Source organism: Lodderomyces elongisporus, chromosome 3 (assembly GCF_030384665.1).
Source record: "Lodderomyces elongisporus chromosome 3, complete sequence".
NCBI lineage: Eukaryota > Fungi > Ascomycota > Pichiomycetes > Serinales > Debaryomycetaceae > Lodderomyces > Lodderomyces elongisporus.
The window spans coordinates 1-15277 of NC_083675.1; the positions used below are offsets into that span (position 1 = coordinate 1).

The 15277-nt window shown below is 39.5% G+C and overlaps 10 protein-coding genes across 10 annotated transcripts; 5 read left to right on the plus strand and 5 right to left on the minus strand. All coding sequences in view use genetic code 12, as the record gives it.

Annotated features, from left to right (window-relative positions):
• Window positions 1–1394: 1394 nt before the first annotated feature.
• Window positions 1395–1730, minus strand: RPC11 (RNA polymerase III C11 subunit; the record flags this gene model as incomplete). The annotated part of the gene is made up of 1 exon (XM_061119364.1): window positions 1395–1730. The coding sequence occupies one exon, from the start codon at window positions 1728–1730 to the stop codon at window positions 1395–1397; it is 336 nt and encodes a 111-aa protein (XP_060975347.1).
• Window positions 1731–1987: 257 nt separating this feature from the next.
• Window positions 1988–4057, plus strand: ORC2 (Origin recognition complex subunit 2; the record flags this gene model as incomplete). The annotated part of the gene is made up of 1 exon (XM_001523328.2): window positions 1988–4057. One exon carries the CDS (start codon window positions 1988–1990, stop codon window positions 4055–4057), a length of 2070 nt encoding a protein of 689 aa, XP_001523378.2.
• Window positions 4058–4468: 411 nt separating this feature from the next.
• Window positions 4469–4849, plus strand: COX16 (Cytochrome oxidase assembly; the record flags this gene model as incomplete). The annotated part of the gene is made up of 1 exon (XM_001523329.1): window positions 4469–4849. The coding sequence occupies one exon, from the start codon at window positions 4469–4471 to the stop codon at window positions 4847–4849; it is 381 nt and encodes a 126-aa protein (XP_001523379.1).
• Window positions 4850–4985: 136 nt separating this feature from the next.
• PVL30_002323 (uncharacterized protein) lies at window positions 4986–5762 on the plus strand (the record flags this gene model as incomplete). Its single annotated transcript, XM_001523330.2, has 3 exons — window positions 4986–4994; window positions 5095–5101; window positions 5245–5762. The coding sequence occupies 3 exons, from the start codon at window positions 4986–4988 to the stop codon at window positions 5760–5762; spliced, it is 534 nt and encodes a 177-aa protein (XP_001523380.2).
• A 112-nt stretch (window positions 5763–5874) lies between these two features.
• CSM1 (csm1-like protein) lies at window positions 5875–6612 on the minus strand (the record flags this gene model as incomplete). Its single annotated transcript, XM_001523331.1, has 1 exon — window positions 5875–6612. One exon carries the CDS (start codon window positions 6610–6612, stop codon window positions 5875–5877), a length of 738 nt encoding a protein of 245 aa, XP_001523381.2.
• Window positions 6613–7116: 504 nt separating this feature from the next.
• PVL30_002325 (uncharacterized protein) lies at window positions 7117–8424 on the plus strand (the record flags this gene model as incomplete). Its single annotated transcript, XM_001523332.1, has 1 exon — window positions 7117–8424. The coding sequence occupies one exon, from the start codon at window positions 7117–7119 to the stop codon at window positions 8422–8424; it is 1308 nt and encodes a 435-aa protein (XP_001523382.2).
• A 95-nt stretch (window positions 8425–8519) lies between these two features.
• Window positions 8520–10343, minus strand: HMI1 (ATP-dependent 3'-5' DNA helicase; the record flags this gene model as incomplete). The annotated part of the gene is made up of 1 exon (XM_001523333.1): window positions 8520–10343. The coding sequence occupies one exon, from the start codon at window positions 10341–10343 to the stop codon at window positions 8520–8522; it is 1824 nt and encodes a 607-aa protein (XP_001523383.2).
• A 409-nt stretch (window positions 10344–10752) lies between these two features.
• VPS52 (Vacuolar protein sorting-associated protein 52) lies at window positions 10753–12276 on the plus strand (the record flags this gene model as incomplete). Its single annotated transcript, XM_001523334.1, has 1 exon — window positions 10753–12276. The coding sequence occupies one exon, from the start codon at window positions 10753–10755 to the stop codon at window positions 12274–12276; it is 1524 nt and encodes a 507-aa protein (XP_001523384.2).
• Window positions 12277–12379: 103 nt separating this feature from the next.
• On the minus strand, window positions 12380–13345 carry RFC4 (replication factor C subunit 4; the record flags this gene model as incomplete). Its single annotated transcript, XM_001523335.1, has 1 exon — window positions 12380–13345. The coding sequence occupies one exon, from the start codon at window positions 13343–13345 to the stop codon at window positions 12380–12382; it is 966 nt and encodes a 321-aa protein (XP_001523385.2).
• A 675-nt stretch (window positions 13346–14020) lies between these two features.
• Window positions 14021–15222, minus strand: POP3 (RNase P and RNase MRP subunit; the record flags this gene model as incomplete). Its single annotated transcript, XM_001523336.2, has 2 exons — window positions 14021–15055; window positions 15217–15222. 2 exons carry the CDS (start codon window positions 15220–15222, stop codon window positions 14021–14023), a joined length of 1041 nt encoding a protein of 346 aa, XP_001523386.2.
• Window positions 15223–15277: the final 55 nt, after the last annotated feature.

Below are 15277 nucleotides of genomic sequence, written 5' to 3' on the forward strand. Positions count from 1 at the left end.
TGTTTCAAGTGCATCCTTACACCGAGTTTCAAGTGCATCCTTACACCGAGTTTCAAGTGCATCCTTACACCGAGTTTCAAGTGCATCCTTACACCGAGTTTCAAGTGCATCCTTACACCGAGTTTCAAGTGCATCCTTACACCGAGTTTCAAGTGCATCCTTACACCGAGTTTCAAGTGCATCCTTACACCGAGTTTCAAGTGCATCCTTACACCGAGTTTCAAGTGCATCCTTACACCGAGTTTCAAGTGCATCCTTACACCGAGTTTCAAGTGCATCCTTACACCGAGTTTCAAGTGCATCCTTACACCGAGTTTCAAGTGCATCCTTACACCGAGTTTCAAGTGCATCCTTACACCGAGTTTCAAGTGCATCCTTACACCGAGTTGCAAGTGCATCCTTACACCGAGTTGCAAGTGCATCCTTACACCGAGTTTCAAGTGCATCTACTATTTATCAACCATTAAAGTCTATAATCAAGTGAAGCAATCCATATATCCCTTGACGTTTACTTGTTTCTTTCATGATATCCTTATTTTTACCTTTACTTCATGATCCTTATGATGATGTAGTCTTTAAATTTTTGTTTGCAAACAGAATCAATTTTTGCAGTTCTGTTGATACTGTCATATTTTTTGCTCATTTTTAAGTCAAACTAGTTCACGCATTATTAATTTTTCTCACAACTTTGTACAATGATTACCCTCTTCCATTCATCATCTAGTCATGTCGAAGACAATTTCGGTTATTTGATCAATTCCATATGTTTTAACAATTTATGTCAGCATTTCAACCCCTTCCTGTGGTTACTCAAACACGCTGCTTTGGATTTACTATTAGCACTTCTAAAACTACTGTGCCGAGTTCAAAGACAGTATCACGTGATCTGTGAACATCCATCACAATTCTCTCCATCAATACTTTCTTGTCTCCATAGATGAATTCGACCAGGATTTTGTTAAGGATAAGATCTACAATTTTCTTTTAGACCCCCTTTGGTAAGAATAACTTTTAGATATTTAGAGAATGAGACTTATGTAATCACAATACGTATACCAATTATTTTAGATCTTGCTTTTTGTTTTTCCTTAGATGCGAGCTCATCAGCATGCTTCCATGGTATTCTCAGACTAAAGCACATCAAACTCTGATTGGTCAAAGTGCAACTCACAAATAGCGGACATCATGTAAATAGTATCCCACTACTTGCAGAAAATTCAAGCAAAACCTGGTATAATACACGGCAACTTCCACTTTAACACTACAATGTTGTCCTTCAAAACAACCGAAAAGTCATTCTACAAATCCAAAGTCGTTTCAATATTGTTAGTCATTTAGTCCACTTCTCGTAGTCATTTCTGTATATTGATAAACATATAAACACAACCCTCGGATCAGTTCTCCTTCCATCGGTGTCCACACTTGACACACTTGTAAAATGTAGTCATGGGCTCATCGGCAGATCTTATTTGAAGTTGGAAAAAGTACGCCTTGGTGCCTCCACATGAATCTATCGGACACTGTGTCGTGGTTTGGTCCACATTGTCCCAAGTTCCCTCTCCTCCCAAAACATCGTCCACTTCCTTTCTGTTTAGTAGTTTTCTGTCGTATATCTGAAGACCGGTGATTTTAAATTCATAGGGACACGTCGAGCAGTAGAACCGGTTGATGTTATCGTCACCTGCCGAGATCAAAAGCATATTCAGACAATGCGGGCAAAATGTAAGCATCTTAGAAATGTATGTATGTTAAGCGCTTGGTGGTTGTGGTTGTGGTAGTGGTAGTGGTAGTGTGGGTGAGATGATATTATTTGGTGGTGGCACTTGATGTAGATACCAGCTCTAGATGTTCCTTTTTCGTTTCTATCGCGAGATGCAATCTCGTTTTCCAAAACCTTTTCAATGATGCGCGAAAATATTCAAAACAAAAAAAGCCTCGGAACCCACATAAACCCTAAAAAAAGGGAATACTCTCTGCTCCACAACAAATGTCGATCAGCCCACTCAGATCACCTTCGAAAAAGACAAGAGAAATAATCAATGTTGATTTGCGACGATTCAGTGCAACGAGCTTGTCTCCAGTAAAGACAACGCCCAATGGACGGTCCGGATTGAGGTCGCCGGAGAAAAGACTGATTATCGACTTGGACCAATCAGCAAAGAAACGGGCAAAACGCACCTTGTACAGCAGATTGATGCAAGAGTATGAAGACTCGAGTGAAAATGAATTGGCCGGTCAAGAACTCAAACTTGCAGAAAAGATTCTTGACGAGTATAACGTCAACTATGGGAGCGACGTCGAGTTAGAAATCGATGAATCCGAGTCGAAACCGACAAGACGACGAAGACAGAAACGTACTCCAAAAGCAAAAAGCAAGGTTGAACATTTTCTGGAAGACAGCATGGACTCTGACTTGGATGTCGACTACGAAGCAGAAAAGGAGATAAAGAAAACTGAAGCAAAGCCAAGGGCATTTAAGCGTCGAAGAAAGCCCGAGGTATTAAACAAGGTGAAAAGCATCTTTCAACAAGACGATGACATGTTTGGTCTGCTGCAGTCGTTAAAGGCTTCTTCATCGTCACCAGCACCAGCATTTGCACCGGTATCTGAACCAGCATCTACACCAGCATTTGAATCAACATCTGCATTGGAACCTGCATCAGAGTCGAATCCTCCATCTCAATCACGATTGCAATCACCAAAGAGAAAACCCGCAAAACCCACCAGTTCATTTGCCGAGACACTACTCCAATCAAATCAGTATACAAACAACATAATCAGTGGAGTCAAAAATGGCGACGAGAAAACTAAAACTGAGGCAAAATTTGAACCACTCCCACTTCCCAAGTTGGACACAGACGGCCACATCGCCGATGAAGAGTACCTCATAAAATACATGAATGGACAGGACCCCTCGAAAACAAATTACGAAAGATTAGTTGACGAGCAAGCATTCTCGTTGGAAGGACCCGAAGGTTACTTTGAACAACTACATGCCAGGTTCAGATCCAACACCAAATCATTGAGCTCGTCTGCACCTTTAGTCACCAGAGATGAGTTTCGAAAGGCAATCCAATTGGGCGACCTGCTCTTGCACGAGTCTAAACAAGCTCTTAAGAAAGTTCACAAATCCCTTTACCACCAATGGTGCTTTGAGCTTTCGCAAGGTTTCAATATCAATTTCTTTGGTGTTGGCTCCAAGATCAACATCATCAATGACTTTGCTGAAAACTATTTTATAGATTGGTGGAACGATGTCTATACAGGCAAAACTCCTCCCCAAATCCTCGTTGTCAATGGCTACAACCCAAATGTCGATTTCAAGTCCATTGTTTTGCAAATAGCTGATATCCTTGTTCGAGAAGAAACTGCAAAGCTTCCCAAACACATTTCCGAAACAGTTCCTTTCCTCGTTGATTACATGAAAAACCAAAAGTTGACTATGCCAAAACTAGTGTTGATTGTACACAGTATAGACGGAGAGGCGTTGAGACTGGATAAGATCCAAGGGCTTTTTGCGCAACTAATCAGCATCCCCGAGATTTGGGCAATCACGTCAACGGATCACGTGAATGCGCCACTATTGTGGGATCTGTCAAAGTCCAAGAACCTGAACTTGATCTGGCACGATATGACAACTTATGAAGGCTACACTTCAGAGCTTTCGTTCAAGGATATTCTTGGCTTAGGAAAATCCAAAAAGTTTGTTGGTAGTCTTGGTGCCAAGTTTGTGCTTGGCTCATTAACTGAAAACCACCGCACATTATACCGCAAGCTTATGGAGAGTCAGTTGAACAAGATGAAACCCGTCGCTGATGTGAGAGGTGTGGGTCTCAAGGGAGTTGTAAAGTACGCTACGGAGCTCAGAGAGTTGCTCAGGGAGTGTCTTAGTGCATTCATTGTAGCAAACGAGATTACGTTTAGAACAATGATGAAGGAATACATTGACCACAAAATGTGTCAATTGGTCAAGGATGCAGCCGGGTTGGAGCTTTTGTTTATCCCATTCACCTATGGAGAAATAGAAGAGCTTAGCAAGCAAGAATTTGAAACGTAATGTGGAGGAGGAGGATGATGAAGATGATGATGATGAGGAGGAGGAGGATAAAGCTGAAGACAATGAAAGGTTATTGTATGTGTGTAAATTGTGTACTGGTATTATATAACTTGTATGGCGAATCAAAGTCTACTTGCGCGCAGTTCTTTAAGGTAAAAATAAAAAGAGCAAAAATGAAAAAAAAAAGACAAAAAGGAAAATACAAAATTAAACGTCTGGCGTGACTTACTTACACACTAGGATCTAGCCATATAACATCCAAATTTTAGCAAGTTAAGTCGATCCAACCTGAATTAGATTTGATCAAGTACCAGTTAAATAAGTTTGCAATCGTTCATAAAGATCTCAGCTTGCAATATCGCGAACTAGAGTTATCACATTTCATCACTGCAACCACATACAACCACGAATATGCCTAGTTTTGGAGTTCACACGTTTAGAGGCAAAAAGGAGCAAGAGGCATACAACAAGACTATTGCCGGAAAGTACGCAAAACTTGTAAAAAAAAACCACTTTTTATTCCTTGGCTTACCATTCATTCTTTCAATCGTGGCTGGTTCGCTATACTTGCAAAAATTCACCAGTATCAAGTGGGAGAAATACGACGACAAGTACCAGCAGTTGGGAGAAGAAGAAATGATGGACTTGATTGAAAACAAGAGGAAATTCGACAAGAAGGACGACTACTATAGACTACAAGGCTTTTTGACCGACCACTTGGAGAAAGAGGTTAGTGATGATTATGAGATTGTGAGAGTGCAACGAAAGAAAGAAGATGAACCAGTCTGGTGATGAATTTTGGGTTTTGTTATTACTGTTTTTACTTTTCTTCTTTTCTCTTTCGTTATGAAAAAAAAGAATCAATGGATCTTTACTGGATAGCAGGACCAGATTCATATCGCTGGGTCGTTTGTTTATGAAATTTAAGATGGATCGTGTTCTACACCTCTTTTCCACCATTGCAGCATAAATCAGGGAATTTAAAAAAATTTAAAAAAATAAAAAATAAAAAAATATAATTTAAAAAATATTAAAAGATTAAAAGTAAAAAATAAAAAAGGAAGAATCAAAAAAGAAATGAAAAATAAGGACATCGCGCCAAAATTGAAAACTACAACAAAGACTTAACAAAGCCCATCGCTCTACTAAACACCAAAAATACACAATGGTCTCATTTTCTTGTGAAGTCTGCAATGACACAGTGATCAAAAAGAAACTCAACCAGCACCAGCAGAGATGCTACGGCGCGTACTTTACCTGTATTGATTGTTCAACCACATTTCAGGGAAACGACCACAATCAGCACACATCCTGTATTTCAGAGGCAGAGAAATATGAAAAGGGATTGTACAAGGGAAAGAAGGGAGAAAACAAGAAGGCAGATACTGCAAAGGCAAAACAAGCACCTAAAGTAGAAAAGAAGGAAGAGTCAAAGAAAGCAGCCAAGAAAGAACCAAAGGAAGAGCCAAAAGAAGAACCAAAGGCAGCACCAAAGGCAGCACCAAAGGAAAACACAAAAGCGTCTGCCAAAGCATCCAAGAGCAAATCGTCAAGCGCTGCTGACTCGCTCGCCCCACTTGTAAATAAATCACAAAATTTCTACAAAGTTTTAAAGAAAGCCTCCAAGGACGACTCAAAGGCTTTGAAACAGCTTTTAAAGAATTTGACAGTTGCCAATGTTGACGGAAAGTTGGTAATTAGTTAGCAGAGTATTTTTTTTAGAAAGAAAACAATAAATCAATAGATCTTTAACCCTGTGACTTCACTCTAATTGACTTTTATTTATATATATATATATATATAGTTCTTAACTTAAGCTATTTTCTATTTAAAGCTTTGTTGACTTTTCCATAAAACTGCGCTAGCGTGTTGAAAGGGAACGATAAATATTCACATAGATAATCCGGTAGAACCTTTACCAAGTTCTTTTGGTTTGCTTTATATGCCGAGTCTCTTGTGCCATCGTCTTCCAAAAACGTCGGTACATAGTTGATCTGCGACGAGTCGACTTTGGACAATATAAGCAGGTACTCAATAAACAACTCCTTATTGGAAGACGTCTGTTTGATATCAAAAGTATACCGCGTTGGCGACTCTTCGAAGTTGGTAACTTTGATCCCCGTGAGTAACTCCAAAAGGTCTAGTGTGAAACATATATGCTCCCTCTCCTTTTCGAAATCGTCTTGCTTGATCTTTTTCTTCCTAATCGGCGATGTGAATTCAGCATTGCTGGAGGACTCCGACAATCGCTGTGTCAACCTCTCATTCTCTTCTCGTAGTTCTTGAATTAGTAGGTGATCTTGTGACATCTGCTCCTCGGCCAAATCCTTATACTTGTTGTGAATTATATCGGCATTGGTATGTACATTTTCATTGACCAAATCGATAAGCGTTCCAATATCTGTTGTTGAAATCACGTCTTCCGTAAGTATAGTAGGTGATTTGCTTGAGCCTGGTCTCGAACCAGCACTAGTGGGCTTCTTGACTTTACTTTTGCTCAATTCGGAAACGGCATCCTTGACACTGTCTTTAGCTTTAGATTTCTTAGGTGGCATTATAGAGGAAGTTGTATGATTTCTTCTGTTCTATCTTGTTTCGGTATGATTTGGTATGGTATTGTATAACTTGGTTAATTTTATTTTATTTGTCTTTGTCTTTGTCTATGCAAATGTCTATGTTTGGTTTCGTATATTTAATATAAATATAATTGTCTATATCTTTCCAGGTAATCTACCTTTATTTGTTGTGGGTTTTTTATTTTTTCCTTTTCTTAGTCTTGGTGAAACCAAAACATCTCTCCAGAACAAAAATCGCAGACTCGCAGCATTCTCTCCAGATACTCTCCAAAAACTCCTCAAAATCAGACCGGCAGAAACAATAAACGCATCTTTGGTTTTTTTTTTCTCAACCTCACTTTGAGATTCACTCTTTCCTCCACACACACACACACACACAGACACACTTACATACATATTTGTCGAAATCCTGTCAGACTTCCCTTCAAATTTGATCGCAGTTGGATCTCCATTTTATCATAGCTAGATTTACCCCTTTCCAAAATGTCTCTCAAATCGTCATTTTCATCTAAGCTAGAAGCGATCAACGAGACACAGGAGTCCATCACCTCTTTGTCAAAGTTCATGCTTGCCAATGTTCTGGCATCGGAGGAATTGGTAGACATCTGGAAGTCACAACTCACACGTACCTCATCGGATAGTAAAAAATTACTTTTGATATACCTTTGCAACGATGTAGTGCAACAAGCCAAGCGTCTGAATAGGGTGCAATATATTCAGAGCTTCAGCAAGATTCTACCGAACGTGGTCAGCCCTGTGTATGCCCAAGTAGATCCAAAAATCAAAGCCAAGATCGATCGAGTTGTTTCAGTTTGGGAACAGCGACAAGTGTTTTCTACATACTACCTTGATGATTTGAGAAAGGCATTCAAATCTGCAAAGCCACTAGCAGCACCAGTATCGACATCCAGTACCACGGCGGCTTCGACTTCGACTTCGACCTCGAGCAATCAGCCAATAGTGAACCTCGAGTTGAAAGTCATCAATGACCTTCTCCAACATGTGGAGCAACTTACAAATATCAGTCAAGGAAACCTTACGCAATTGGGAATACAGTCCAAGACATATCTCAACTTGAATGCAGACAATTTGCCCAAGACGCAAATTCATCTTAATAAGCTCAACGTTTTGGAGAAGCTTAGCAAGGTTTCAATCAAGAATATCGAGGAAATTAAGCAGACCAGAGAGAGTATTATTTCGAATATAGAGTCGTTGGCATCCGTCATAACGGAAGGTATTAGGGCAGATGAGACAAAAATTGCGGTAATCAAGGACAAGATGGAGAAGATCAAGGAAGTGCGAGCGAAACTAAAAAGCGAGGCTGGCGAGCAGGAGGAAAAATTCAAAGGCGGAGATGGAGCTGCAAATGATAAAGGAAGTGGCAGGGATGCAAATGCCGATGACAACAACAACAACAACAACAATAATAATTCTAATAGTGAAGATGAGGATGAGTTGCCCAAATACGAAGACGAGGAAGACTCTGAAAATGAGCCAGAATTAAAGAAACGGAAGACGTCGCCTAGTCCATCTGGAGGATCAACTCCTAGAAAAGTTGCATTTGCTGAAGATATTGAGGTGAATGAGTTTGAACAGCAAGACAGTGAGGAAGAAGAGGAAGAAGAGGAAGAAGAAGAGGAGAAGGAGGAGGAAGAAGAACAAGAAGAAGAAAAGACGCTGGAAGATATAGACAACTATAATGAAAATGGCAACGATAACAATACCAGTACCTCACTGTCGACCGAGGAGACTAGCTCGGAAGTCATGGATTTGCTTCTGCATCTCACATAATATCTATATATACACCTATATATATATCTATATATACACCTATATATACACCTATATAAACATATAATAATTTTTGTTTTTTTTCATTCTAAAATTCACACTAGAACCTTTCTATACAAATTCAATAAATGTTTACCGGCATTAAAACTTTTGGTGCTCGGGATCGCTCGATTCAAATCAACAGCAACATGCTTCATATACTCCTGAATTGTATCCAAATTCTTTTCACCACGCTCACCTCCAATGTAAAGGAAATTTTTGGCCCTTGTCAATGCCACGTACTTTAGTCGCGACTCTCCAAGTTTCATTCGACCATTATTTGGAACAAATACAACTGGAAACTCCAACCCTTTTGCCTTGTGCACTGTAGAAACATTTACAGCGTCGTGATCCAGGATAGGTTCGGCATCGAAATAATGTCGCAAAAAATACTCGAGAAATGTTGAATTCGAGTTTGCTCTCGAGTCCAATAGATAATTTGTATGTGCAATCTTTAGTGACGAGTAAAAATCAGTAAGGTTTTGCTGCAAGTCCTTATCTTGTGCAAAGAAATTCCATTTCTTGGTAATTCGAGCAAGCGACCCCATAATGGTTATTGGAGTGTCCAACCCAAGTCTCTCTTGCTCAAGAAGATTGAGAAACTCTTGGAATCTCGCATCTTCCAATGTCAATTTGAGAAAACTTTCAAGCTTATTGTGTGAACTCTTGTTCCATTTTTTGTAGTTTGTAAATATTTTTTTAACTTCCCTTTTCCCCATGCCAAATTTCTTGAGCATAAGCAATAATGCAAAATCAGAACCATAACTTTTGTTCAACACGTGTAAGATATCCAAAAATAAGTGTATATCAGAGTTTGCCCACCCGAGACCATTGTACTTGTTGCATTTAATCCCATACTCTTTGGTCAACATCTCCGAAATGGTATCAACCTCCGCATTGGACCTCACCAAGATCATAAAGTCGGAGAATTTAAGTATCCCTCCTGAAAGTGCAATCAACTCAACAATATCCGTGCAAATGTTACCCTGTCCAACAGTTTTGACTCCTGCATTCTTCATGCTCCTAATTTCTGTTGGAATAATGGCATCTGCACTCTCAAGTATCTCTGGAGTTAATCGAAATGACTCATTTAGGAAAACCCTATCCACTGGAAACCCTAACTGCTTGATAAACTCCTCAGTAATAGATGGCCTAGAGCCAAGAAACTCATAGATATACTGGTTCTTATCTCCAGCCAATGTTATATGTTTGGGAATGCCATGCTTTGCAATTTTGGTGATAAATGGTAAAAGGCTTGGTTGCATATCCTGAAACTCATCAATTATCAATACTTTGGCATTGGCAATGGTGTTCAACTTGCCATCAGACTTGTCTAGTAGTTCAATAGCAGCAGAGATCAACCCCAGGTACCGCACTAAACCGTTCTGGTCCATGTAATCAACTATTTCTCTGAATCGCTTTACCGGGATAGCATATTTCTCTGCAATAGCCTCAAGACTGGCTCCATCCTTTACTTCCAAAGTGGCTTGCTCAAGTATTTTGGGCTTGGCATTGAAGAAATCAGCAAAGCTTCTCCAACTGGCATCATCTAAAACACTATACGGTGGTTTTCCCGCATGGTACTCTGCACCATTGTCTTCCAATAACATCGAAGCAAAAGAGTGGAAAGTCTTGATTACCAAATCGTTAGCAACTGATCCAAATGAATTGTAAATGGTGTTTCTTAATGAATTCACTGCGCGATTAGTTAATGATAACACGATTATTTCATCAGCTTTGACACCTTTTGCAAGAAGAGACTCGATCCTCTTTGAGATGCACAAGCTTTTACCGCACCCTGGACCACTTTGTATTGAAAGCACTGTTCCTGGAGCATGTCCTTTATTTACAGCAACTAGTTGCGCCGATGTCAACTTCATTTGTATTGAACAACCCTTGTTGTTTTTCTTTTGGGCTTTATTAATTTATTTATTTGTTGGATGGTTGGTTGGTGTGTTTATTTCTTCTTTTTCGTTTCTTACTTGAAGTCTTTATTTTATTGCATTCTATTTTAGTAAAGAGTGTTAAAACTGTAATCGTATAGTTGATTCCATTGTGTGGCACACAGACAAATTGCAACACAAATCCTTCTTAAAGAATTAAAATCAAATTGGTACACAAAACCGCACACTAACTGGAACCAAGAGTTAGAATATATGAAAAACGTCAAAAAGCAAAAGTAGTTATAAATACACACACGCACACAAATTGATCCGCTCGACTCTTTACTTTGTCTCCACATCACTCAACTTTATACATACACACACATATATATCAAGATATCCATCAATGACAATAGCAGTGCTTGAAAAAATACTACCACTTGATACGAACCATGGTGCAGGTGTTGAGGCTAGTCCCCACGCTGAAGCTAACCGAGCGGACACTTCTGAATCGGAATTGAAACATCCCACCAAGGAACTCGACAGCGAAAGCCTCGTCGAATTGATGGCCGACTTTCGAGCTTACAACAAACAGCTTGCAAAATCACGACATGATCTCGAACCCATTGGCAAGCTATTAAACACATTTTCAAAGGACTTGAAAGAACTATCTTCAAGTCTCGTTGACTTGGAAAAACAATCAAATGATCTTACGCAGGACTCGAAATTCAACAAAGAAGTCACCAAACGCCTCGAACAAGTAATTCAGCAAAAAGTGCTTCCACCAGATGCAATCAAAGACATACTCAAAGAAGATTTATCAAATCATTACCTTGAAAAAGTACAACTCGTACTAGAAAAAGCACTGCCCGATGCAGCTACCCTCATTGAAGCAAAAGTGATGGAGAGGTTCCGTGACTTTATGATTGAAAAAATTCGGTCACTAAGAGCTGAACGGAGCACTCCGTCACAAAACGTCCAGCAACAGCTTCTCGAAGCAAACAATTTATACGTGTTTTTGCAAGTACGACAACCCGTTTTGGCAGACCAATTGAAGCAAGCCTATTTCCATACCATGCGTTGGTACTACAAGAGCAAGTTTGCAAAGTATATTTATGCATTGGAGAAAGTACAACGCAAGCCACTGGATGGACCAGTCTTTCTCCGTCCTATTATTTTATCGTCATTTGAACAACGACTTAAAGCACTAGGGACAAAAGAGCGATGCATTCCGTCGCAGTTGGCAGAAACAATTCCAACAACATATTACATGGAGTTTATACTACGTCAATTCTTGACCGCGCTCGAAGACAATGCAACAGCCGAGTATTACTTTGTTGTTGAGTTTTTCCACCACGGAGAGGAAAAAGACCATTCATGGGTTTCGGAAGTGTTTGGTGATGTATTTGACTTGAGCACCAGTTTCCTTCAATATTTGGTCAACGGCACAAGCGATATATTTGGAATTTTATTGCTGATAGAAGCTATACAACAGGCGCGGGAAAGACTAACCAACAACCATGTTCCTATAATAGATGCGCATCTAAATTCGTTGCTTTTACAGCTTTGGCCAATGGTTACTCGAAACATAGACCTCAATTGTGAATATCTCAAGCGCAATATTGTGAAAACGCCCAAGTCATTAGCACCATTGCAAATAAGTCAGCAGTTTGGTCTTTTTTATCTGGCCTTGCTCAACTTTAGAGAAGACCATGGACCCATTAGTCTGCGGATAGGTAGAGTTCGAGACGATTTTGAGAATGGACTTACAAAAGCTAGCGCTCACTTTAAAGGTGTAAACCGAGAGATTTTCCTCTACAACAATTACTTTTTGGTGTTAAATATTTTAAAAAATGAGGCTGCTGAAGCTGAAGCCGAAATTAAACATTTTCAATCACTTGCTGACGCGTACCTGACAACACGTTCGTGAGAAAAAAATGATTGATACATAGATGTGTATATGTACATATATATATATGCATATGTATATATACGTCTTTATATCTCTATAGTGCATCCCCTTCCTCTTTAGTTTAGAGATTGCATATTTTGGCATACATTCCACTCAACTGTAGATAAGTACCTAAACCTTCAAGCACTCTCATATGCGTAAACCCAATCTCTTTGATCATCTCCAATCGTTTCAGTTCATCAACATTGGGAATAGTCTTGGCAACTTTGAACGACAGCGTAACTATATCAATTGCCGAATAACCCTTCAGCCAAAGACCATCCAATAACTGCAATGCTTGGTCTATATCCTTCTTGAGCGAGTGCGTCAAGATCTTTTGAATCACCAAAGGATGCGGCTGATCAACAATCTTGAACACGTTGACATCATTGACAAACCCGAACCCTGCTACAGTACTCTGTAAGTTATTAATAGCTTGACGCATATCTCCCTCTGCGCTAAATATCAACGCTTGCAACCCTTCGTTGTTGAATTTGACATCCTCGGCCTTTATGATCTCGAGTAATCTGGCCAACACTTCTTCGTCGGATAATTTATTGTATCGAAGAATAGCACACCGTGATTGCAAGGGCTCAATGATTTTCAGCGACTGGTTGCATGCAAACACAAACCTTGTCGTATTGGAATAAATCTCCATAGTCCTTCTTAACGCTTGCTGAGCTCCAGGGGTCATTGAGTCGGCTTCGTCCAAAATAATGATCTTGGTTCGTCCTGGCGGTATCAGGATCTTTGTCTGGGCAAATTGCTTGATCTTGTTTCTAACTACATCGATACCTCTATCGTCAGATGCATTAAGTTCCATGGTTGCTTGGTGGTAGTATTCTTTCCCAAGAAGTTCATATGCGAGACAATGCACCGAAGTGGTTTTCCCAATACCAGGCAAGCCTGAAATAATCATATGAGGGATGTTGCCGTCTTTCGCAATGATCTTTAACCTTTCAACTGTTTCTTCGTTTCCCACAATGTCATCCAAAACACGTGGACGATACTTTTCTACCCATGGCAAATCCAAAGTGGTGTGTGACATTTTGCTTGGAAGTTTAATTTCCTATATAAATGTGAAAGTTGAAAAAGACAAGTGTTTATTACAGCTTGTTGGAAGTTTCGTAGGTAGTTTCCAGCGGGGTTCGGGTTCTTCCTGTTTTTTTTTTTTTTCTTGAAAGGTATTGTCCCAATCCAAATGCCTACGCGCAACGCGTGTCATATATGAGAAGTAGTTTTAAACAAGTTTGCAATTTCTGTGCTTTACATCTCGCTACCAATAACTGGCGATTAAACTTCTGTTGAGAAGCTGACTTTATTATAATCACTTATATATTTACTAGGTTGAAGCTGTCGATAAAGTTGTTGCTCTTTCTCTTGAATTCCTCTGATATACTACATTTAACTTGTTGTGAGCATAAAAAGAGTACTATATTTGGTAAGTTGCTTATCATAGGTAAACGTATATAGAATAATTTCTTCTTTTATCAAATTGAAACTTTACCTTGACCAAAAGTTGGTCCCATTTACTCTATGATACATCTTCTACTTCTGGTGTTTCCGCCTAGCTGAATACCGAGGTCATAAAAGGTCAGGTACCAACAGATCATTTGATATCTCAATATATATTTTTTAAAAAGACGGAGGAGAAAAAAAATCTTGTCTTGCTTATATTATGCTAAATAAAATTCACCATAAACAGGTCTTACACTACACTGCTTCAATTCACATCCCCAACTGTCACATCCATTGCCAGATCATCCTTGTGTTCTTTTGCTGTTGAAATCTGTGCAGAACCTTGCTGTGTGTTTGTACTCCCCTTTAAATTTTGTTTCCCTGTCGTATGCTTATTGTCCTCGTTATCAATATCAATATCAATATCATCACCAACACCAACACCAACACCACTGCTAACCCTTTCCTCTTTTTTCTCCCCCTTCTTCTTCTTCTTCTCCTTCTTCTTTCTGGCTCCTCGTGTAGTGGCGACCTGCGCTACTTTTGGAGGGAAGAATAAATGCGGAGAGTCAAAGATCTGATTCAACCACGGAGCCTCAACATCAGCCACTTGTTTTTCTATATACTCAATCAAGTTGTGCGCCTCTTTAACTTCTGCGCTGATACCCACAATACCCGTGTTGGGAGTGCCCGTCATCTGCGATAGCCTCTGCATACTCCCTCGAGGCAATTGCACCAACTTTACCCTATCCTGTGACGACTTGGAAGCAGTAAAGCAAAGCACTGGAAGCATGCTTGTCAACAAAGGTGGTGTTATATCGTACTTGCATACCAATAAGCATTTAATCTGATCTCGACTATCCTTGTGTTTCCCTCGGTTGTTTGCTGCTTGTGCTTCCAACTTCCCCACTGTTGAATTAAATCCTAAACTTATTCCCTTTACAGCAGAAGCTGGTCCATTTTTGGAAGTGGAAGATCTTCGTGACTCAAATAAAGGACCTACAAGTGCTTCAAAAAGATCCAAAGTATCTGTAGCTACTTGTGGTTCCACAAACGGCCAAATGTTGGACTGTGTGAATGGGTTGTCTAGAAGTGCTTTGAACACTTGGTTTTTCTTGTTAGCTCGCAGCTTCAATGACGAGTCAAATCCCGCAGAATTGCCTCCCTTATTTGAATTAGAGTCGCCTTTAGTTGGACCATCTTTATTGGAAATCTTGCTTTTCGGCATGTCTGATTTGAAAATGTGAGATGCGTTCAACACTTTATTAGAAAAGTGGGATGCTTTAGAAGAATATAGTCTCTCTTTCAAAAATTTAAAAATAAAAAACAGAAAAACAAAAATAAAAAGAAAATTTAAAAAAAAATACATCAACAGATGAATAGACTTTATGGTAGCGAATCTGAATTTTTATTTACGCAGTAGATGCATACATACACATATACATACACACACGTATATACGTACATACCATTTATACAATACTGAAATTTGGTTACAAAATAATGCCTCAACGAACAAAAT